This window comes from Ixodes scapularis, unplaced genomic scaffold (assembly GCF_016920785.2).
Source record: "Ixodes scapularis isolate PalLabHiFi unplaced genomic scaffold, ASM1692078v2 PGA_scaffold8__174_contigs__length_109621045, whole genome shotgun sequence".
Taxonomy (NCBI): Eukaryota; Metazoa; Arthropoda; class Arachnida; order Ixodida; family Ixodidae; genus Ixodes; species Ixodes scapularis.
Window position 1 is genome coordinate 55,216,504 of NW_024609883.1, and position 25,478 is coordinate 55,241,981.

The window sequence follows — 25,478 nt, forward strand, 5'->3', positions numbered from 1 at the left end:
TGATTTCACGATAAATAACGCAGTCATCCGCAAAACATACGAATGCGGCATGACAGATGCGATGGTAAGTCATTTATGCATATTAAGAACAGGAGGGGCCGAGGACAGATCCTTGTGGGACGCCTGATGTTACTGGGAGAGGGTTAGATGAGTGGCTTTTAACAAAGACAAACTAAGAGCCATTAGATAGAAATTCCTTGACCCATTGAACAATAGCAGTGTTTAAATTTAATTGGGAAAGTTTTAGTAGGAGGGGCTTGAGCGGTACTTTGTAGAATTCTTTGGCAAAATCTAAAAAAAGCGTGTCAGTTTGAAGGTTATGGTCAAGATTAGAATGAAAGTCATGAACGAAGAGGGCAAGGTGAGTTTCGCAAAAGAAGCCCTTACGAAACCTGTGCTGGGAGGGGTGAAAAAAGTCGATAGAGTTTAGGAAATTAATTATTTGAGTGTAGATGACGTGTCCCATGGCTCTGCAAGGGACGCTTGTTAAAGAGAAGGGACGGTAATTTAGTGGGGAGTCCTTGTTACCCGATTTGTAGTGTGGAACGACCCTTCCCAGCTTCCAGTCGTCCGGTAAGATGCCTGTGGAAAGTGATTGTGAGAACGACATGATAATGTACACGGCAGATATACGTTTGGTATTTTTTTTAAGTTTTGAGTTAATTCAGTCAACGCCGGCTGACGATGAGAGTTTGATATTTTCAATTAATGACGAGATGCCATCTACAGAAGATGTGAGAGCTGGCATAGTAGATACTCCGTTAGAAGTTATTAAATAAGGAGGGACATCAGTTTCTTTCGTCAAACACGGAAAAGAAGGCCGAGTTAAAAGCATTTGCGCTCTCAGTGTCAGTGACTATTTCGCCCGCTCGGTTCGTCAGGCTAATGATGCCCGTCTCTTGGGGATTTATAACTTGCCAAACTTTTTTACAATTGTTAATTAAGATCTTCGGTGAGTCATCATAAAAAAAGGAATGCTTTGCGTTACGTATAGATACCATATAGGCGTCTTCAGCTGCGTAGTATTTTTCCCATGCGCAGTGGTTTCCATTCCGCTTGGCCAAGCGGAAAAGACGTTGTTTTAGAGAGCAGCTCTTAGGGGCCCGTTCCCGGCTTGAGCGGCGTCGGCGTCGGCGTCGGCGTCACCGTCGGCGTCGCTGTCGGCGTTGGCGTCGGCGTAACCAAGGTCACCCCAAGGTCACGTGACCCCCCAGGGGTCATGTGACCCCTCCCTCAGGGTCACGTGACCCCCCCCCCCCAAGGTCACGTGACCCCCCCCCCCCCCGCCGAGGTCACGTGACCTCCCCGATGACGTAGTGGTCACTGATGACGTCACCGGCATCCGCATCGTCATCATCACTGATGACGTCATTAGTTACGTCACTGATGACGTCATCAGTTACGTCACTGATGACGTTCCCGGCATCCGCATCGTCATCATCACGGATTACGTCATCAGTGACGTCACTGATGACGTTACCGACATCCGCATCGTCATCGTCATTATCGCTGATGACGTCATCGGAGTCCGCATCGTCATCGTCACTGATGACCTCACCGGTATCCGCATCGTCATCGTCATCATCACTGATGACGTCATCAGTGACGTCACTGATGATGTCACCGGCATCCGCATCGTCATCATCACGGATGAAGTCATCAGTGATGTCACTGGTGACATCATCGGCATCGTCACGTGACCCCCAAGGTCACGTGACCCCCCCAGGTCACTTCACCCCACAGTACCCTTCCCTCCTCCTCCTCAAGAGCTGCGCTCTAATTCGGTGTTACAGGGAGTTGTAAATGGCTTTCACTTTTTTTTTGTTATCTAGTTTTTTTAAAGACTTTGTGAACAGGGTTTCTGTCGATTCTCACGGAACGTAATTATTGGGATGAATTTATTTGCAAAGTTTATTTAATTTATTTCTGAACATTATCCAGTTTGTATAAATAGAGCGATTAAAAATGATGCTTCAAAAATTGGAAAAAAGGCGTTTAGCTCCCTGTTCATTACTTCATAATTTCCCTTATCATAAAGACGAATTCCTTTATGGCGTGTTTGGCGCCGTACCGGGCAAAAGTTGAAGGTAGCATGAATTACTTTTTTGTCGCTGATTTCGCGGAGATAAGTAACCGATGATAGGCTGTCGGAATGACTGGTTAGTATTACATCTAAGATGTTTCCAGAATCCCGTGAAACACATGTGGGTTCAGGTACTAGTTGAACAAGGTTAAAATCAAGACATACGGTAATAAAATCTTTTGCGGCTTCGTTGCCTATAGCTGAGGGGACCTGGTTGCTATAGTCTATTTACGGGTAATTAAAGTCTCCAGAGAGAAGGATATGTGCATTCGGGTACGTTCAGGCAAATTCACTAAAGATGTTATTCAGTTTACAAGAAAAGTCAGGAGAATTATGGGGAGACCCGTAGCAGACTCACAAAAGACCGTGTGAGGTGAAGCGCGATATATGAGCCATGGTTTTTGAAGGTCGGATGTAATGTTAGCAATAGAACATGACAACTGCTGGTGTGCGGCGATGAAAACACCTCCTCCTCATGTGGCTTGGCGGTAATTTCTATAAAGGCAGAAGTCCGGCAAATCGGCCACAAATTCAGCACCAGTGATTTCTTTAGACGGCCGGGTTTCGGTTGATATCAACGAAGTACTACCAGAGGACAACACGAGATCACGCGAAATTTGTCGTTTCGGAAGAAAACTATATCTCGTTGGTGAAGATTACAGAACATGAAAGATTAGTTTCGGGAGAGATCCGAGAGGGGGTTGTCATTTCCTTCTGACGGGGCCATTGCTATGCTGTTTTCTTCATAGTCTGCGGTGATTCATCAAAAAATAACGTTTCGGGCCCATGAGTAGTGTTTTAAACAGCAGATAAAATGGCGTATTTTTGCTTTTTGCAAACGCAATGAGGTGTTTGCGAGCATTTTGGATGGGCCGAGAAACGTCTTCGCCAACACTGAAACTTGTTCCTTTGAACTTGCGGCCATTAAATAGTAAGGTGTTTTTTGTCTTAAAGAACGTGAATTTAACGATTACTGGGCGAGGGCGGTCAGATGTATGATGTCCAAGACGATGTGCACGCTCTATTTTTTGGGGGTCTATGGTTATGTTCAAGTGATCATGACAGTGCCGGATGACGAGTTGCTCAGATTGGGCAAACGTTTTTGATCCAGTGGAGTTAGGGATGTCATAGAAAATGAGGTTGTTGCGTGGAGAATGATTTTCGGCATCGTCGAAGCGCGCCTCCAGGCCACAGACCAAACGGGCCGTCTGAGCCGTCTTGATTTTTACATTTCTAACTCGGTGTGCACGGGGGCGAGATTTGGATAATGGTTTTCGAGCGCAGTCATGCGCCCGCTCAAATCTGATATGGCTTTATTTGTTCTTAAAAGCTGGGTTTTAAGGTCTTGAACCTCTCCAAGTAATTTCGATTGACCGGTGGATAGTTTCTTTAGCTCGGCTAGTATGGCGTTAGTATCAGGACCAGGATTAGTTTCGATGTCACCCGATTGCAACAGCAAGGGACGGATGGTATGGAAGCACTCAATCGAAATTACAAGGAAACACTGCGAGCTCGGCAGCTGTATCAAAGAGCAATTGCTTGTTTTTTTTTAGAGCAAAGACTGCCCGGTTTACTAACCTGCACAAAAATTTGAACGGATTAGTGATCTGCGTTGTGGCACAGCCACCGAGCCCACAGAGTGATATCGGCTGCGTCGGCTGGTTTATAGTGGGCGGGTAAGTGGCTGTCGATGACGATGGGGCCCTCCACACTTGGCCGAGGATCAATTGCTTGAGTGACGAGTCTGCCGGACGTGACGAGGCGTTGGTGATAGCCTGATGGTAGCCACTTGCTTCATTTTTGTTGCTCCAGATTGAGCATGTTGTCGTGCCGTCCGAGAAAGCCAGCACCGGGAGCAAAGCGCGGATGAGAACGAAGAACATCCGGACGAAAAAGTTGAACAGATTAGTGGTCTGCGTTGTGGTACAGCCACCGAGCCCACTCGGTGGCTGTGGCTTATCTCGCTCTGTTAATTATTGGTTTTCCCTTCCCGATCACGTTCTGATCGTAAGTATTTTAGTACAGCGTTTAAAAACCTACACGTTAACATAGTTTTTCATTCATATTTGTATATCTTATCGTCATTCTCAAATGTTTTTCGATCATTTATGACAGTGCATATGACTATGCCTGTGTTTGCGTTGTTATAAAAATGAAACTTTGTCACTAGCAACTATGCTAATCTGTTTTACTGTTGATTTATTTTTGTTTTTGTTCTCGTGAATTGTCTTCTCTTGTTGTGCATGGGGATTGCTACCGCTTTCGTTGGCGCTTCCCTTTTTGGACCATGGAACGGTCAGGAGTATAAAAAAAATTACTAGTCCTTTTCCACAAGGGCGCCGCCATCTTGAATTGTCATCACGTCCAGTATAGGCGAAAACGGTTTATTGCCGTCGCCACGCCAATAGAGCGCATTTAGGATATAAGCGTAACCGTCGCACATTCTAGTTTTGACTCCCCTCTATTTTTTTACTCTTTGCAGGATAACACGTTTTATTATTTTTTCGCCGCCCATACCGGGTGCGCCTATAAGGTGGCTGGGGCCGAGAGTACACGAAAAAAGGTGTATACCTCTCAAATATTTTTTTTTGTTTACTCCTATCACATATTTATGACACTTTTTTCAGTATCTGAACAATGAGACTATTTTGTTTAAATCATCGGGGCCCGCAGTGACCATTACGAAAGCTAACCCTATTGAAAAAACCAGCACAAGCTGGTCCCAGCATCTCAGCTTCATGCTGGGTTATTGCCCCAGCATGCCCAGCTTGTCGTGCTGGTCCCAGCATCCCAGCCTCATACTGGTCCCAGCATCCCAGCTTCATGCTGGGTTATTACTCCAGCATGCCCAACTTGCCGTGCCGGTCGAGCTGGTTGGATGCTGGGTAGTGCTGGGTGAATGCTGGGCAAATGCTGGGTCATGCTGGGTGAACTGCCCATGCTGGTTAGGCCGACGTACTTCCACACCATTTTAACCAGTTTAAATGAATACACACGATAAACAAGCCAAACTCTTCAGAAAAGCCAGCTCGGCATCGAATTTATTATTTTCGTATTTGCGGTCTCCACATGAGCTCAGATGCTATACATCCACTGCGCTGACACAGTACTAACCGGCGCACAGATAGCGGTTCTCGGTGCAAAACAAACAATGCTATTAAAACTAAATTGCTTATCTCTCAACACGAAAAATACTAGACACACGCCAAAAACAGGCAATAACAATAAAAAAATACTACACGGATGAGAAAAGCGAACCTGGGTCCCGCCCGTAATGGGGGCGAAGCGTCCTCTTGCGTAGTCGGCAGAGGCGTGGAAATCCGTGTGGCTTGGATGGCATTGGCGAAACTCCTCGGCACCACCGTATTCACGAGCACACGGATGTTCGAAGACACGAAACGACGCCTCCGTCGGGGCATCCGATTTCTTCCCGCGCTGAACGGACTGCCGCTCGCCGCCTCCCTAAATCCCGCTTCGCTTGCGCCGCCGTTCAAGTAGTCTCCGAACAACGCGCACACAGCCGTCCCTTCGAAAATCTGTCCAAGATAGGCAAACGTGTCTCAAATTCTCCGTTCCTACCACTCACTCTCTCTCTTTTCTCGCACACAAAGGAAGCTCGCAGCGTGCCTAAAGCGCCCGGTCGTCCACCAAAAACGAGAGGACAAAGAACAGGACGTGGCATCGTCCCTACCCCTGCCGTCCTTGGCGCGCGCGCTCCCGGCAATGCCAGTTCGACAAGCTCTCGCCGACCTTGGCGTGCGCGCTCCCAGCAAGACCGGCTTGAACCAGCTTGGGCCAGATTCAGAACCAGCTTGAACCAGCATGACAAGCTTGAACCAGCTCAAGTACCAGCTTGCCCATCCGCGGTGTCAGCTCGAACCAGCTTGAACCAGCTTGACAAGCTTGAACCAGCTTCAGTACCAGCTCGAACCAGCTTGCCCAGCTGCACTGCCAGCTCGAGCCAGCTTGAACCAGCTTCATTACTACCTAGAACAGCTCGAACCAGCTTGAACCAGCACGAACCAGCACGAACCAGCACGAACCAGCACGAACCAGCTCGAACCAGCTTAAAAACCAGCTAAACCAGTTTGCCCAACTTGAAATCCTTGCTGGTTTTTTCAGTAGGGAACCGTGCCAATTTACGGTTCAGAAAGTCGTCAAGTTCGCGACCCGTGCGACCCTGACGCTTTCTGGCATTCAAGCAATTAATCGTTTGGTGTATTTCCTTATGAATATGTTCTGTGAGACTAACTCCTGCGTCAAATTGATGACTTAAGAAGATTTGTAAAGATGTTATCTTCCAATTTTTTTTTTGTTCTTCAATCAACAGAAGGACGACTTCGCCAGCGCTCATCATTAGACTTTTAGAAAGAAGCCTGATGCAGGAGGAAGACCTAGCGACTCAAACAGGCCTGTGTTTTTTTATGCTCATTTGTTTGAGAATAGTCTTTTCGCAGAGTCATCAGTTTAGACACTTGTAGCTTCAGCGAACGATAAATCAGCTTACTTCGCTTGTCGGTGGATGGCTTTAGATCGGCTTGGAACATAAATCATGATTTGGCTTGGCTATGGCTACTGGGACTCCTACACTAACGGCAGGTCAGAAAAATCAAACTGAGTGCTAGAGCGTACATCTTTTAATTCACGCACTCTGTCTATCGCTGAACTCGAAGCCTCCATCACTAACCTGACAGAAGTTAGAGCACCTGACTGCGGACCCCGCATCTCTGCGCCCAACGATGAAATGTTTCCAAGCGACATAAAAATTGCCTACACCGACCAAGGTGAATGCTGTGAGGCTAAGAATTCTAAGAAGCCCAAAAGGAACTCCGGTCCAAACAAAAGCGGAGTAATAGCTAGGAGCTCACCAAGCATCAGCTGTTGAAAACCAAACAAATCATAAAGAATATCAGTATAAAACTGTTCATTGCATTGAAACAGACATGCCCTGATTGTATTCACGACATTAGGCCCAACGGCACATTAAACCTGATGGCTGTGCATAATCAAAATGTCCACACGACCCGTGCGCTCCATGCCACTCAGATTTGCGGCGTGAAAGTTAAAGCGTACCAGCCTCTCGACACTTCACTTTCTGACGCAAAATTGAACATGCGTGATCACCAGAAGGTCAAGTGGCCAAAACCGTACAGCTTGGAGAAAGTTCCACACTGAAGATAGCGTTCAGCAGAACAACGTAGGCGACTTTTTTTTATCTCGGTAATGTCCACCATCCGGTGTCCCCGTTCAAGCAGCGCCCAATTCAGTGTTGCAAATACTTTGAATATGAGCATTGCGAAGCTACTTCTAAGCGCTCACCCATCTGCAATCGCTGCAAAAAACAGTCGAAAGCAACAACACGTGTTCCGCTCAAGAAAAAGGCACGAACTGCAGTCACGTTCACGCTGCCACGTCTTCTTCGAGCCCAAAATGGCACAGATAAAGCGAGACCGGAAACTACGCACGCAAACACGCAGTTGACTTCCGCGCCGTAAGGTCGGCCGTTTCATTACAGAGGGAAAACAAAACGGCTGAAGGTGAATAGAGACCTCTACGCATAAAAAGAAATGGATGAATCATCTAACAAGAAGCACCCAACCGCGCGTGCTGTGCTGCAGCTGTAACAAAGAATCATCCAAAGCTCACGAAGGGGGACCCCCTCTAATATGACCCCAAAATTCATTCCAGAACCTAAGGCAGAAAGGGAAAGCTCGTCCACGTCAACGGCTGAAACTCCTGGTCCAGTGCGAAAGGCTACTTTCAGATCTGACGCTTAGCCAACCAAAAAAAAAAAAAAATGCATGGAAGAGCTTGATTTTACCTCTCGAAACAAGAGAAAAAAAGCTCGCATGGTCTACTCCAAGGGTTTCCAAACCTCGGCCGTCGGGCCACATCTGGCCCGCAGAGGTGTTCCGACCGGCCCTGCTGCTGGCAGCGGTAATTTTAATGACTTCCGGACAGCATCGCACTTCCAGCATGCCCGCTGCTCTCGTGGTAAAAGCGCGCGTAAAAGCCCTTCCTCCAAACAAACAAGCTAGAGAAAAGTGCACACCGTAAGCCCTGTCCTTTTGTCATAGTCTTTATTGGAACTTCTGATCACCATTTTTAATCCCCCGTTTCATATATTTGTAACTACTAAAGTGGCGAAGCGGGCGAGTTGGTTCATGATATAAAATTTAAAAGCGCTAACAAAGACGAGGACGAAAAGGAAGGCGAACAGGACGAGCGCTTGCTCTCAACTGAACATTTATTTAAAAGCAGCTAAAGCAAACAACCTCCGACAAAAATACACTGAATCCCTCAGTGGCGTCAGTCATCACCACGTGTCAATAAAATCACTCTTTTTTTTGTGCAGAAGAATCGACGGCTAGCTGACGCATCCTTCAGTGCCCTCCTTCTTTATAGCATGCGCTTCAAGCACTTCCCTCGCAGCTTTTTCACGGGCCCTCCCCACGATCGTGGTATTTTGAAAGTTGGGCTGGCACAGACAGTCTCTGCAATGAAGAGGCAAGTGTCCTCCAGGTGTTTAGCGCAAAGCCAGGTCATGCTCGCGCATCCTCTCATTTACGCACCGTGCTGTTTGGCCGATATACACCCCACCGCATGTCAGCGGTATTCTGTACCCCACGCCCACGTTACAATCTACAAATCTTTTGGCATGATTGACGGTGCATATTTGTAGATTGTAACGTGGGCGCGGTGTAACAGAATACCGCTGACGTGCGGTGGGGTGTATATCGGCCAAACAGGACGGTGCGTAAATGAGAGGATGCGCGAGCATGACCTGGCTTTGCGCTAAATACCTGGAGGACACTTGCCTCTTCATTGCAGAGACTGTCTGTGCCAGCCCAACTTTCAAAATACCACGATCGTGGGGAGGGCTCGTGAAAAAGCTGCGAGGGAAGTGCTTGAAGCGCATGCTATAAAGAGGAGGGCACTGAAGGCTGCGTCAGCCAGCCGTCGATTCTTCTGCACAAAAAAGAGAGTGATTTTATTGACACGTGGTGATGACTGACGCCACTGAGGGATTCAGTGTATTTTTTGTCGGAGGTTGCTTGCTTTAGCTGTTTTTAAATAAATGTTCAGTTGAGAGTAAGCGCTCGTCCTGTTCGCCTTCCTTTTTGTCTTCGTCTTTGTTAGCGCTTTTAAATTTTATATCTTTGTAACTGCGTATGTTAAAATTACTGCGCATTCCATATTTATTGTGCTTAGAGTCCTTCGTCATATATATATTGCATATTTTCAGTACCATTTTTTTTTAAATTTTCACTCGTCTTCTGCCCCGTATGAGCATGCAACAGTTCCCAAGCACTTTGACTGACGCTTTGTGAGTTTCCTGGGCACGAATTATTTTCTGTTTTAATTATCTTGAACTTTAAAAGGGGGATGGGTGTTTAGTGTTCCAAGATGTATTTATTTATTTTATTTATTTAAGCGTCTCTAAAGTCCCCGGTGGGGCATTACATGAAGGCGGCATTGTAAGAATCATTTGAGTAAACATGAAAAATCTATCAAATCAAAAAACAAAAGAAAAGTAAGTATCAAAAATTAAAATTCACAATTCATATTTACAGGCATCAAGGTATACAGAAATATAATTTTAAATCAATTATTACAGGACAAATTCTCAATATATAGTCACGGTCAGCAACGCACACTCAGTGGAAAGATAGGCAAGATAATTACAAGTGCTGCCGCAAGTCAGCGATAAACACGCTTACAAAAGGTGAATCATTGTGAGTTACAAAGCAGTGACATGAAGTGATCGTAATTTGTGCTCAGAGTTATTTCACTTGCCAACTCATTTAGTTAGTCGTAACCAGAAGGATGGGGGAAAATTTAAACAAGTTAGTCTTCGCGAAAAAAAAAATTATAATGATCATGACGGGGAAAATGCGTGCAGGTGGTAGGACGTAATATTAATGGTATTTAGATGAGGTACACGAAATCTTTTGTGAAAGAGAGAACCTTGCCATATACCCCCTGATTCAACGTCAATAAACCGATGTCAGTTTTTAGCGCTATAACACAAATGTGTGAATATATTTTAAATATGAACCGAGTTGCCCTGTTTTTGTATACATTCCAGACTGTCAATTAGATATTTTTGATGAAGGTTTCAGATAGCAGATGCATATGCTAAGTTACATCTAAAAAGAGCAGTGTACGCAAGAAGTTTAGTTTCTAGGTTGGATACTATAATTTTGTAATATTAATGAAGCGATGAACGACTGCAAGTAAATGTAATATTTTTCGTTTTTTCTACATTTATTTGCATTTGCCATGAATTACGCCATGAAAGTATGCCGTCCAGTCTTTTTGAAGTGCAACAGTGCCATCTTAATCAGATATTCGCCTGTAGACCACACAGTAGCCTGCAAATAGGCGAATTTTTGACGAAAGGTCTTTTGGTAGGTCATTCATATACACTAAAAGCAAAAGCGCGCCAAGAACTGTTCCTTGTGGAACTCATGATTTCACGTTTATCTGGTCTGGGCTGACTTTCTTTACAATACCTCACTGTTTTCTATTGTTCACAAGCTCTGAAATCCATCTACTTAAAGTTTCGTTAATATTTAGACGCTGTATTTTTTAACAATCGCATGTTTAAAAAAAATAGCTGCGTTTGTTTGTGAGGATAAGTGACTGCTGGCATGCAAATCAGTTACCTGATCAAAAAGTTGTCATTTACATGAGAGGGCCCGTTGAAAACCATGCTGGTTACAAAAAGAATACATTATTAGAAACGAAGTGCTCTATTATAGATGAAAAAATTATGCGTTCTAAAAGCGTGCAGGGAGCAGATGTCAGTAAATTAGGTCTATATTTGGATCGACTTTAGCAGTTTCCAGACATGAATTGGAATTACGTTTGCCGACTTCCAAATCGTCGGAATACTACCGGTATCGAGGGACTACTGGAATACGGAGGCAAGTAAAATACCGGTGACTTTCTTTTAGTTAATTTCAGCAGCTTTGAACACACTTCATAAGTCCCCGGGCTTGTTTTATTCCGTAGACAGTCAATGGCTCTGATAACTAATGATATCATTCATTTCCGTATTCACGAGTGTGTAGACAATATGCTTTTCTGACAAAGGCAGTTCGTTAGTAAACGCGTCATTAACAAATGCGTTAAGTGCAAGATCTGACTCAGAATCAGACAACTTTACGTTACTTTCTCGTATTCGAGGGGATACTCATCTTTCCTTAGGATTATTGACTTGCAAAAACTTCTTAAATAAATATTTAATATGTCCGATCAAATATGTATAAAAAAACAATGTTTCTTTGTTTTCCTAATGTCATTATTGTCCAATCGCGCACGTTCGAAGTACAATTGCCAGTCGCGCTCCATATCAGCATACTTCGTTGTTCTGAATAGTTTTTTTTGTTTTTAGTAAACATACTTCACGCCTTGCGAAGACCATGGACAACCCAAACTCGGATTGGTGATCAACCTAAGAATATAATTTTCGCGCACAGAAATGTATCTTTATTTTATAGATGACTAGTAGTCTTGGCAGGAGCGAGCCCGGGAACTGCTTTCAAAATTCGCCACCAAATCAGGCAATGATGCGACTATGGGTGAAAGATCAGCTTTTGAGAAATAATATATGACATTCCCTAGTTCAGATCTCGAAGTAATAATTGAAATATACTGAAAATACCAATGTCTTGATCTCTAATTTCGTCAAGCACAGGAACAGATATGTTTATCGAGTCTGAGGAACAGTCGAGGTTTAGAATAGCATTCCGCGTGTAGGATAACTAACCGGTTCTTTAATTAAAAAGTAGTTCGCAATATTTAAATAGCTTGTAGATTCATCTTTTTGTAGCCAAGTACTATGCAAGTCAAAACTGCACCAGTAAATGCCCGGTAAATTAAAATATCCCGTCTAAATCAGTAGTGCACGAGGATACTTGGACCCAATAAATTGGAGACTTGTTAGTCAATTGGAAATTTAACAAGTTGAAACTGTTTGACCATAACATATTCTTACTACAACAATATGAAAATGTACACTACCAAAGGACGCTGTAAGTGTTTCAAAAGGCGAACCAACGGGCTGCATTTTGCAAGTTATGTCTTTTCGAACCGTGATGATTATGCCACCACCACGTTTGGATGCTCGATCCTTGCTAAATACGTTGAAATTATCATTTAAAACTAACTTGGGTGCAAAATACTGCCTGAAAGCCATGTTTTGGTTTCAATAATCACTTCCGTTGAGCAGGAAATGATGCTACTTCCAAGTTCAACTTGATTACACAAGAGACTTCGAAAATAAGCTAATAAACATGAAAGAGAGGGGCGTTGTTTTTCGCGGCCATCAGTTTTACTTGGTGTGGGTGTAATATTTTCACGTCATGGTTGACTACCACCTACGGCGCCAGCAGTTTTAACGTCTCTCGACGTGTAACACACTATTGGATTCGGCTTCGTACACGAACATTTGGCTGTTTGTAAATAGTTTATCGAAAGATTTAGTCGATCATTCGCTCTTGTGAAAATTTCTTGAAATTCTAAAGCATTTTTGTTTTTAATTTCTCTCGCTCTTATCGAGTAATCTTCCTCTATTTAAACTCGAGGTTGGTCAGTCGCCCTTAGCTTTGACGCACCATAAGGATCTCTTGTATGCTTTTAAAATATAAAAATTTAATAATTGGACTAACAAAGCTTTTCATCTTGGGACAAACGCGGTGCGCTCTATCAATTTTGCCAGCGTTTACTTGCGGCTGCTTTGAAAAAAAAAAAGATTGCGCGATGCGCTTCGTTTGAGACTATAGTTCATTTCTTTCCCCGGCAATTTCCTTAATCAGTAGGTTATTTCATATCATTTGGTTTACGATGTTGTCAACGGCACCAGATAAACCACTCATTTTTTGCTGTTTTTAAAAGACGTCTTCAAGCATTCTGTAAATGTCACAGACAACTTCATTGGTGCGTTTCAATCTGCTCTGTACCGCTGTGATTTCGCCAAACGCGCCCTCTGGACTTAAAAGGCGGTTACTTAGGCCGTTAATACCCGACGAGAGCTCGTCCTGTATACCAGACGTCTTTCTTTGGTTCCTAGCAATGTCGGAGATAACGATATGCAACTTGGACAGTATTTCGTCACGCTTTGTGCCGCTTGAGACTTGTACACGTTACTAAAAAAGCTAAGGAATTACATTTACAATTTATCAAGGCTGAATTGTAGTTAATTAGAATCGCCATTTTTTCCCATAAAGGTAGGTGACCGCTACCCAACAAGTAATTCGTTGCTTTCGAGGAGTTACTTCCAACATAATTGATTCATCTTTCTGTAAAGGCCCTCAGGAGGGAATTACATCAGGGGGCGGTGGGGCTGTAAGTTGTGGCTCTACAGCCAATAAAACACAGCTAAGGTGAGTGAAAATGCATTGACCTCAAGTAAGATGCCAAGGTAAGAGGGCTATTCAAGTGCTTATTGTTGCCACCTGTTTTATTTACTGACCATGGGATTTTGAGTAACAGCTGACTTTCGAAAGTCTCGGGACATTTTGTGTCATTTCTTACTGAAGACGTCGACTCCTACGCTGAACACCCTTTAAACTCAGACACTGGGTGGGAGTGCCATTATGTGCCTCAGCTGTCTCAGTTTGTAAAGTGATCTCTAAGCGGAGCAGCCTCTGAGTTATCTGATGCCTTCAGAGCCATGCATAAAGAACACCGCAACGAGCAATGCTACAGTTATATTACGGTTTTATCCTCTCCTGACTTCACTACAGTTTCCTATTGCTCAGTATCAGCAGAGCACAAAAACGAGAGATTGGAACTTTTTACAGGATGGGACTAAGAATGTGTCTCGTTCTTCCCCGATAAAGTGCGAACCTTTCCACAGAAGTTGCCGCCGAGGGCTGGCCCGTATAGGAACCGTGCGCATCTAATTCAAGCCCCGACCAGGGCGCCCCTAGCGGCAAGCGGGTCCATTGCATCGGGGAGCTTCTGCCAGTCGCTGCGTTGGTTGTGCGTTGTAGCCGGTTAGCGCTGTAATTTCTGAGATGGCTATTCCGCACCAAGAAAGCCGCAACAATTGCTGCGTGGTCGGCTGCAACAGTACGTCGAAGGTCGCGCACGGCACGAAGTACTACATCGTCCCTTCGAAGCCGTACGAGGCGGAGTACTGCGCGATCTGGGTGCGACTTGTGCGTCCATGCAGGTTAGTGGCGTTTCTTACCTTCGAGTTCGCGCTTTGTTTAAGCTGCTGACAAATAATACAATTAACTTTTTTTCTATTCTAGCGACAATGGAACAGCATCTACACCGACGGCAAGCTCTAAAGTATGCAGCAAACACTTCACCGGAATTGAGAAGCGGAATGCGGTCGCCCACCTAAGCCTACCCTTGGATGTTTCCATCAGCCTACAGTGGGAATCGCGTAACGGCGCGAAAAAAATCGCCCAGTTATTGTCAAGCTGATTCAGAAATAAACGTACAGAATTACCACAGTCCACTCAACGCCAACTACATTTTTTGCGGGCGCGCTTAATTTCGTTAGCGGAGCACGGCGCTCCGTGACATCCACTTGTCCGTCGAAACGGACCTCCTTCACGTCGTACACGCGGCCAGATTCACGAAGGAGTTTTCCCTTCTTCATATTGGTGCCAGGGAAGAAGCTTTCTAGATTCGTAACCGCCTTAAACCCCGTCGTAATCACCCCGGGGACACTGTCCGCTGTGCTGCTCATCGCCATTGCTTCCCCCCGATGATTCTGCACCGGCTACCGAAGAAGCTTTCCGGATTCGTAATCGCCCACTGTCCTGTGTGGTGTTCGTTGCTATTACTTCCCGATGATTCTGCGCCGACGGCACCGGCTACCGAAGGAACTTTCCGAATTCGTAACTGCCTTAAATTCCTTCGTAATCACGACGGGGACACTGCCCGCCGTGCTCTTCATCGACATTGCTCCCCGATGCTCCTGCGGCGGCTACCGCTAGGTCGCGGCGAACAATAGGCGACCGCCGCGACACGGCCGGCTTGCTCGCTTCCTATTACTCCGGGGTGATAAACGGGGAAACCATCACCTCGTACAAATTCATTGTGTTTTATTTGGTCGTACTTTACTTTCACGTCTCCTTGACCGCCCGAACTGCCACTTTGGTTATTTGGCAACGACAATTTACGTATTAATTGAACCACAGGGATACACCCCTAATCTTCAAGAATGATTATTAGATGTACCACTAGACATCTTGGAGACTATCTCATATGCGTATGGCCGCAGATTCTGGGCTGGTTGAAAGCCCGCTAGAACAAGAAGTTATCTTCACGGAGTAGGCAGGTTGGACCAAAGAATGCACCGACGGATCTACTAGCCCAGCGACTGAGACTGCCAACGTAGCACTCTACAGGCGTGATCAAAATCTTTGTTTTGAATATGGATTAAACTTTGCCACAAGTTAGACTATACAGGAGCTGCTTGTCATTTGGGGGGGGGGGGGGGGGGGGGGGGGGCTTATATTTACACGTGAGAACCGCGGCAGGGAGTGGATGCCAGATGAGCCCGTTGCCTTTTTCAAGATCTCGAATCCGGCATCCCCTTAATTGCAACAGCTGTAGCAGCTGCCAGATTGGCTGAGAGGATGAACTGGCAGCTTGTTCTTAGTGGCTGCCTGCACACACTGGACCAACTGGGAACAAAAAGACATTAAAGGCCCACCAGCTTGATACACCCACTCTCTTTCTTCGTGGATACAACGAGGCAAGACGGCTTATTCGCGACTTCTACCCTAAGCGCCACCCGTACCAGTGAGAGACTGCCTCCTCTTGGGATTCCCCGCAAGCTTCCACGAGTGAAAGCATCGTTGTTGCAATATCAACCTCGCACAAGCTTCTACGGGTTAATGATTCCACCTGCTTGTGCTACAAAACACGGGAGGATATCAGACAAGTCATTTTTGACTGCGCAGAGCACGAAGAAGAGTGCAAGTCTTTGGTAAAGTGCTACGCCTCAAGTGGTCTACCCTGCTCTTAGACTCAAGAGTTACTCATTTCAGTAGCAAAAAGTCGATTCGTCCACAGAGTTTGCAAATACCTTCTGTACTATTTACCAGAGTCTGCTTTAATTGATCGTATCTAAATATTTAGCCCCAAAACTCGACTGTCCCCTGAAAAAGTTTTAAACTTGCGACAGTCATCGCGCGTTTAACCTAGATGTTATCTAGATTTCTATCCTATACCGATTAGCCACCTTTCGGCTTCCCCCATTTCCTAACCAGGTAGCGACTTACACCGTAGAGGAGGTCATCATGTCTCCCGGCTGTCCCCCGATTTCTCGGTGCCTCAAAACACCAAATAAAACAAAACCTGATGAAATTAGGGGGGCGCTAAACCACTTTCAGCAATAGGTGATATACGGTCACAGCTCAAGCTACAATCTCCCAACATCCTAAAAAAATATATTACTTCCGCACGTCGCCCAATTCACTGTTAAAATATATATAAAACGTTGATTACATTAGAACTGTCCCAGACACCAGAGGGCGCCGTCGGACGAAGCGAGGCAGAGCGACTGCCGCTGGGCAGAGTTGGCCTGACTCTTATAGCGGGATGTGCGGTGCTTTCACGCCCTCCTCCCGCTTGAGCGCACGAGCGCCCCCACAAATTTTATATAAATTGAACGTCTGGAAGCGAGCGACTTCTTTTGCTTCTCCTAGAGAGCCTCAATTTTAGCGAGGGCACACCTTAAACAATAGGGAGCGTTTGAAACCTCAAGGCGGACACCTCCTGCGATGCTTGGTCGCAATTGCGCATGCGATGCCTAGTCGTGTGGCGAGAAGGAAAGCCGGAAAAAGGCAGACACTCTTGCTGACGACCAACGCGTTTGCCACATCCTTGCTGTTCGTATTGCAAATGCGGCCCATGAACCATGTGACCCTGATCGATCAGTTGGAAACTCTCTGTAGTACCGGCTCTCTATACTCCAGATCTGACTATGCGCATCCATGTTTCGTTTTATTGGGATGCTTCGAGCCCATAAATTGAGGTATGACCTTAAATAGGTTATCGCAGAACCTGGTTTAATGAAAATTCTCTGGACGTCGATATTTTAGTCTAAGCTTTGAGCAAGCATTTGGCGAACTTGATAAAATTAATACTTGAAGCAAGGCTTATTTGGACAAAACATGAGCGGCAATCATCTCACACTAATACATTTTTTTAAGACCACATCAAGAAACGACTTGCTTAAAATATTGCTTGAGTCAAAATATGATACGTTTGGTTAGTTTCCGTAGATAGCTTAATTCAAAGTTATTTAATAATAGTGAACTCCGTACAAAATAAATACCAGTTTACTCTATTTTTTTCGGGATACAATTAACGTCGAAATGCTGCGACATCTCTAACGTCGTCTCATCTCATCTTCGTAAAAAAAAAAAAAGATAGCCTATTTTTTACAGTGCGCTATTTTCAAAATCATTACGCCCCGATGAGCTAAATGTTAGTATCCCCCGTTGCAGTACATCAATATTCAATGCCTCCCTAGCTCAAACCTCGGCTAAGTGAAATTGTATACCCGCAGCCGTAGTTACAATAGGTAACGCCGTTGATTTCGCATATTTAATTACGAATATGTTAAATGGCGTTTTCTACTATATTGTATGTTTGTCTTCTTATTGTATTCACTTTTATTTTGATGTTACTGAGCCCATTTGGCTTTGAGATACCTGCGAGATCCCAGAGAAAATAAAATATTTTAAACTCTCTATTTGTAAGAAATGGCGAAAACTAAGAAATAGTTCACTCTTACCTTAATTTGCACATTTGGAGCTGGAAATCCAATGCCGTACCACTTTGATGCATCCATTGGGGGCGTACAAATTTCGCCAGTTTCTGTACTTCCATAAACGTTCCTGATTATTGCCAGATCAAACGACTGCTCTATTTGTCTCATAGTCTCATACGTGGCAGTTGTACCACCTAAAAAAACTTTCTTGACAGAATCCAATCGGATGCCTTTTTCCTGAATCTTCTTGGCGAGCTCCAACATCATGGTCGAATTCCCCAACACTGCTGTTGCCTGCACAAATATCAAAGTAATGGCGGAAAGAATGAAACTCATAACTTCAAGTTAGTTTTTTTTTTTATGGTAGCAGAAGCCGTATGGACTGAAATTAATATATTGACTGAAATTGATGTACAGTGTTTTATAATATAACACTAAACACAGAATACAATAAAAGCAAGAAGGGTATGTGTATTTCATGGATTGTTCCGAGGTTGGGTGTACTACAATTATATCAAATGTGAATTCTCTGAGACACACATATCAAATCTAAAATTATCCCTACGAAACAACACTAAATATTTACGACTTGTGATGGCTCGAGAGCACCTTATTTGAAAACTATTAGCACTGTACTCTGTAGCCTTCGTTGCGGTATTTCACCTAAGATATGGGGAGCGCATGTTCCTCACCTTCTTGCTCAGGGGTTGTGATGACGTCGGATCGCCAAACTCTTATTACCTGATTCATAAAAAAGTAGTGAGTAGACCACAATGCACCTAGAATTGATATCTACCCACCATATTTTAAACAAAGAGCCACTCAGAGCTCGGCGTCGTTCTGAAATTACCGAAACTCTTGCACAAGAAGACGACGACAAACTCTCCGCATACCGAGAGAGGCTGAGAGAATGGAGGAGATTATATTGCTCGGAGACGTCAAAGCGCCGAGCTGTGATTGGAAAGGTTAGTGGGTAGACGCCAAGGCTGGCTGCATTCGTCTCTGCCCACCCTGTTCATCCAATTAGACGGAACAAGTGCGATCGTCTGTTCCTCGCTCAGTGTCTCACGTTCGAACGTCGGGCGCCGGTCGCCCGTGTTTCAACGTGTTCTGAACAGTGAGCAGAGACAAAGGCAGCTAGCCTCTGCGTCTACCCACTAATCCGACCAGTCAAAGCTCGGTGCTTCGGCATCCCCACGTGATCTCATCTTCTCCTCACCCTCAGTTTTTCTACGTATAAGGCTTGTGTCGTCTCTTTTCAGGATGCTCCTGACGGGCACGCCCATACTAATCCAGAATTATGAGTTGTCATAACTCATGAGCCTATTTATCGAAAGCTCGCCTGACCACGTTCTTCTGATTTGAGTGTTGTGCACAGCAGACTTTCATTGGACAGGAAAGCACTGTACAAACTGCTCTTGTTTTTTTTTCTTATTAGATTAAATGACTATGCTCTAACAGCAAACAAACGGCCAGACAATTTAGCACTCAAATATTGTTTTCGTCTATTTTTACCGTTGCTTGATTGCAGACCCAAACAGGTCTGGGACAATAAAGCATAACATATACGTAATCTTTTAAAGGCGGTGTGCACAACATAGTATTTGTGCATAACATAAACAAATACGTGACCGACATTCTATAATGCATTTATTAACTCTGCTTGCAAGCATAAACAAATGCGCTATGTCAGACAATATCATAAATGTTTGACAATGGTCCATACCAACAAATCTGCATTACACAACCCTTTAGCGATATGAAAGAGAAATCGAGAGGCCTGCAGAGTCGGGATGTGATAATGTAACCATGTTTAATGAACATATTAGCATTGGAGATGATGAGCATAACATACCTTGTTCTTCGTGATGGCGTCTAGGACTTCTGTTGTGCTGGCTGTTTTCGGTAATAGAACAATCGTCGTTCCAGATGCCCATGTTCGCAGGAAAGTCCGATACCCAGAAGACGACGTAATAGGCACCCGGAAAACAACAATATCTTGGTCATTGTAGAGGTTATGAAGCCTTAAAATTTCAAGAAATAAAAAGTATAATTAATTGCCTTTGCAAGACGACTACTATTACTATAATTCTTTCAACGAACACCAAACGTACATTTTAAACGGGATATAATTTACTCCTTTCAAAATTTCATCGAGCAACATTGGTGGTCAACATGCCTTGGGCACATGATGCGAGGGATTGAATTAAGTCCTCGCGTAGCGCTGACACAGCGCTTGTGCCCAATACAAGCTCAGAGTATATGCGCTAACAACGGCGAACAGGCGGTGGCGCGCACTCTCGAAAAGGGTCTACTACTATGCATTTATGATCGCAAAAGGAATTGGCGCTATATTGAAAAAAACAGAAGTTTGCAGGTCCTAGAGACAACAGATCAGTCTAAAAAAATTAATAAAAAAAAACAAAAGAACTTCTGCAATGTAGAAGGGACGTTACACCATTTCTCGGCGCGATCGCATTTAGGAACATGAAAACCATACCGCACACAAATAGTAGTAGGTTTGGGGCAGTTCTTGTGATCTAATGTCTGGATTGGATAGCGTATGTGTTTGTCGGTATGTACACCGGCTTTTGTGATAAAGACCATGACGGTTATGCCATTATTTGATTGTTTAGAAAGAAACCTGCCTCGCTGTGAGGTTCTAGAACTCTGTTGCAGGTTAGGAAAAGAAGGACAAGACCCTCCCGGGAAACCTATCTCCTTCCTCTTGAGCAGAGCGTACGTAGGAGAGGAGGCAAGTGGACTCGCCTTCCTTCTCGCCTTGACTCCTGCGTGTGCTTGCAAGAGTGGAAGCAGTGAAGGATTTTCCGGTAGGACTTTGTCCTCTTAACCTGCAACAGAATATAGCGGGGGTGCGGTTATTACAAAAAAAAAAAAAAAAACAGAAACATTCATAAAACTTCAGTGCAATATAACCAACATACTTAAACAAATAAAACTAGTCTAGAAATATGTATCCATGTCTTGCACGTGACACCATTCAACGAGCGCTTCGATGACCACCAGAGACGAGAGAAAGAAGGAACTCCCCTCTTAACAGGATCCTTTTTGGTGCCTCCCGGATTTGCACAGACGTCGCTATACTCCTCTTAGAGGAACATGGAAGATTAGCCCGTCACTCAAAATTCTCACAAAAGCAGCCTCTCTCTCCTCCTCTTACATGGTAGTCGAAAGTGTGCGGTGTGACGTCAGTGCAAGCCATGTATTTGTAAAAGCATTACTGTAATAAAAAAATATATTTTCTATGAAGTCACCTAATATAACAAGGTAATTATCTATCAAACACCTGAAATATAAAAAACATAATCGAATACAACCGGGATCTAAAAAAACATCATGCATCAAACAACCTAAAAAATATGTAAGACACTGCTTTAAAAAAAATTCCAAAACTAAATCGTTAGGCACTCTGTTCCATTCGTCGATTGTTTTCGAGAAAAAAAATGAGATCAGTGCGACATGAGGTCGGAATTTAGCTGGGGTGGTACGCTCTTCCTGATACAGAAAACGGTTCCTGTAAAAACGAACTCATAGTTATTAATAATTTATTGTTACAAATAATGCCAATAAAGTTTAATGTAAACTTTGCCGAGAACGCATTGGCGAACGTTCTAAACTGGGTTTCAGCGTGAGTCGAGACGCAACACATGCTACGAGGTCATCGCGCCAATCAAACATTGCAAAATCGCGTCACTGGGCCTTTTCTGTTTATGATTGATTCAATGATAGTAGCACATACATAAGTCTGACGAACACCATCATGGTGCTTTTTGACGATGTCCGATTGGTCATATAAGACCGGAGCGTGGGCTGCGTCTAAACTTCAGGCGAAATGAAGTACAGAACCAACCCGGGGCAAGGTAAACTGGGCATCAGGCTCATATGCGTAAGTTCAATGGCCTTCGGGATACCGGTTGTTCCGGATGAGTAACCCAGCACAGCCACTTCGTCTTTCACGTTCTCCACCACAAACTCCTCGTAACTGTTTTCATCCAACTTCTTGAATTCCGTCACTGAAACAAATCCTGGTGCAGTTCCTGTAGTAAAGCAACCCTGGAAGCACGAAGCATGTACGTAATCATGAAATCCCGAAAGATTAGTCACTGTTGGATGGAAAACATTCCCACAAGAATGAATGAATCAAAATTAGTCTGGCAAATATGCACATATGGTTCACTCATAACCCTCCCCCCCCTCCTTGTATAGCTTCAAAGGTTGAACAGTTTAATTAGTGTCAAAAGAATACTTCCCCTGTAATTAAAAAAAAAAAAAAAAGATTATAGAGCTCCACTAACTAAATTTATGTTGAGAAGTCACTAAAAATCAACTCTCCTTTTTCGACGCAGAGTACCTGACTAAAGTCGTGCAGATTATATAATAAGGCCCTAAGGCAACCGAAGGACGTTTATTTCTTATTATTTCGCAAGTTTCGAAGCTTTTACTTTAGCTCCGCGAATCGTTTTTGTTGTTTCTTTTTTTAACAACTAATAATTCCAATTATTTTATGATAAAAAAACATTTATAATAAATGATGCTTGGTACCGGCTTGTACTATGCAATGGAAATTATTTTTAATAAAGTATGGGAATATTTCTGTCTGAAAATATTAATCACTTCAATTTTAATTCAAAATGTCGGGTATTTTGCAATATTTCGAACGCAAAAAAAAAACTGAGTAAAAGTTTAGCGTAATTGCTAGACAAGTTAAAACGTGTAGGCGCGAAATCTTCGTAGCCGTTAATCTCAATGGCGCTTTTCCACCGCAGGCTGAGTTCCAGAGGACCGCCTAACCTTGCCAAACTTTGACAGTCCTAGTGCCCTAACTCTGGTACATTAAGCTTTTGCTTCAAGGCCTCAGCCAGTGCGATAGTAATTTTCTTTGTCTTTTCTATTACCTTTTTCAGATTTGTCATATAACTGCCCAAGTGTCAGAGATATGCCAAAGATGCCAGGTACCAAGCGAACAGCCAACGGTTAAAGCAAATTCTGGCAGTTGTTTGACAAATTAGGGACAAAGTTTTTAGGTAAAAACTGAACCAAAAGTAAGGATGAGCTGTGGCCTTTCCTCGGGAGTCGAGGCCCACAAAAATAAGGTGATGACCGAACCACCAGGCACCGAAGCTTAACACTCGCACTTATACACCCTACTCACAACTTCTCACAACAATGGGAAGGGGGAAAGCTAGATCTGGCTGGCTAAACTGGGCAGCGGACGCCATCTTGAAAGTTGCACCCGGTATGTGTACGTTGCCTCAATACGGGTTTCGTGGTTTTGTGACGAGGTCGTGTGTTGAATAAAACTGCTGTTTCTTTATCTCGCTGGCACAATTTGACTTTTCTTTTTTCTTTTTTGCTCGGAGAAAGAACAACAGAGCAAGTGGTACTATTAATTTTTTAAAGGTAAAAGTTGATTCGTTCCTTCAACGCCCTTTATGTTTTTCGGTGATGCGCTCGCAGCCACCTTGTTGTAAAAGGTAAGTGAGAGATCGTGACTACGAGATCTCAAAGCTTGTTGTTGCATCATACTGTTATTTTAGAGCGAGGGTCTCCAAGTCCGGCCCGGGGGCTTTATCGGACCCGTGGAGGCCTTCCCACCTGCCCGCGGCTGGCCGCCATGGTTACAGCGACGCCCGGCCCACGTCCTTTTTCCAGTAGGCCCGCTGGCGCAAAAAAAAAAAAAACGCCAGTAAATAAACGGCCCATCGACGCTTACCAAATGCTTCGTATTCATTCTGGTTCTTATTCCTCCGGTAGCTTTGTGCCATATTTATTTCACATTATTATCCCCGGCATTTCCTCTCTTGGTTCCCGTTTGATGTCTGTGTAACTATGTTAAGATTATTATGCGTTCCCATGTATAATGTGCCCAGTGACCCGTGTCATAAGTATCTCCTATTTTCATCATCAGTCGATTCACTCTTATCAGTATTTGGCATTCTCCAAATATGCCCATCTTCCAATGCGCTTTAATTTATGCTCGGTAAATGTTTTCTGGGCTACGAATATTGCAAAATATCATAATCATAGTCGGTTGCAAGCTAAGAACAATCTTTTAGCTCCACCCACAAGCGCATTGCGCCCATCTGAAGTGCCTCCACCGTCGAGAAAGTAGTTCGCTAGCAACGTTGCTTTTTCTTCCTCCAGGAAACGTGTCTTAAACTACTACAATATTTATTTAATTCATTCAGGACATTTAAATAAGTTAGAATACGTTTTTGTCAACGAAATAGCTGTTTAGTAAATAAAGAAAGTCATGTACAATGTACCGTCTTCCCAATTCATTTTCTGTCCAAGATACTGTCTAACATACCGTCTTCCAGCTCTCAGCAGTGCTAAGCCTTGCGCCCGCTTCAAAATTTTCGTTGGCGATAGCGTCGCTGGATTCTCATGTTGTCGCGGAAAAACTGCTGCAAACGCAAGCCGATACCATTAAGATTTCGTGGCGTAACCTCGGGCACGTAAAACACGGTGCAAAAAAGCAGAATAATTGTCACGAGAAACTAGCGTCGCGTTGCTAAGGCCAGCAGCCATGTTGAGCTTTTTTTTTTTTTCAAAAGGATCGCGATTGGTCCACGGAATTGTGACGTCATGAAAACGATTGGCTGGCGTTTCTCGGCGTAGGATTACATTTTCCTCTGAGAGGCATTTCCGGTTTTTTCTTAGCTTGCAGCCGACTATAGGCAGATATTAAATCATGTTATATCTTGGACTACATTACTCTCAAGTCTTGATATTAGCATGTAGGTTTCCTAATAATACACCTTAGATTATTTTTAATCTTTTAGCATGGGGATATATATTTTGATTTCCTTAATTTAAATTTGTATATAGGTCGTCCTATTAAGCGTTTTTTTCTTGTTTATATTCACTTGCCTATTTTTGGCCCTCGCTAGTGCGACATACACCTAATCCGGCTCCTGAGCCATAACGTTTGGAAAACCCAGATCTAGAGTAGTAGTAGTAGTAGTAGATTGGGGTTTTGTGGCGCAAAAGGTACTAAGGCTATGATGCGCCAAGAAATGATACTATTGCGGAAGACGATTTTGGAGAAGAAAGAGCTTTAAGAGCTGGTAATTTGCAAAATGTATAAATTAAGAGTAGCACCTCGCATTATAAATAATGCTACAATTTGCGTAAAAGATCAACACTTTTTAAAAACTTAAAAAATTGGAAGGGTGGGAGTAGTGGCTCATTTCCAAGTAACAGACATAGGTGTAAAGAAACATGCTCTTATTGCAGTTGGAAAAAGTAGTGGAGGCGTTTTTCTTCATACGCAGGACATTCTGCAAGGATATGTGAGACACTTAGCGGTTCCTGGCGATGTTCACATTCAAGAGGGTCCTCCCCACGTAAGAGGTGTCCGTGCGTGAGCCGCGTGTGTCCTATCCGTAGTCGACAAAGGACTACCTCATAAAACCTGTCTCTGTGCCTAGCACTATGCCACTCACTAAGAAAAGGCTTAATCCTGTGCAGTTTGTTTGACACCTGTAGGCTCCATTCTGCTTGCCACTGGGCTTTAACATGGTATTTAATTAGGGCACAGTAATCTCTGTATGGTATGCTACTAATGTCTACAGCACGGGAGCCAGAAGTGCACGCAGCACGATCTACCTCTTCGTTCCT

At 43.9% G+C, this 25,478-nt stretch overlaps 1 protein-coding gene and 1 pseudogene across 1 annotated transcript in view; both read right to left on the reverse strand.

Moving 5' to 3' along the window:
• LOC115320902 (luciferin 4-monooxygenase-like) overlaps positions 1-25,478 on the reverse strand; it is a 65,087-nt gene that overhangs the window by 17,339 nt on the left and 22,270 nt on the right. Inside the window, exons 2-4 of the mRNA XM_042286991.1 lie at positions 21,706-21,908; positions 19,690-19,858; positions 17,859-18,128 (exon numbers count right to left, since the gene is read on the reverse strand). Of these exons, the coding sequence (XP_042142925.1) occupies positions 17,859-18,128; positions 19,690-19,858; positions 21,706-21,908 (642 nt within the window). The remainder of the gene's footprint in view (positions 1-17,858; positions 18,129-19,689; positions 19,859-21,705; positions 21,909-25,478) is intronic.
• On the reverse strand, positions 2,813-3,966 carry LOC115325458 (annotated as a pseudogene).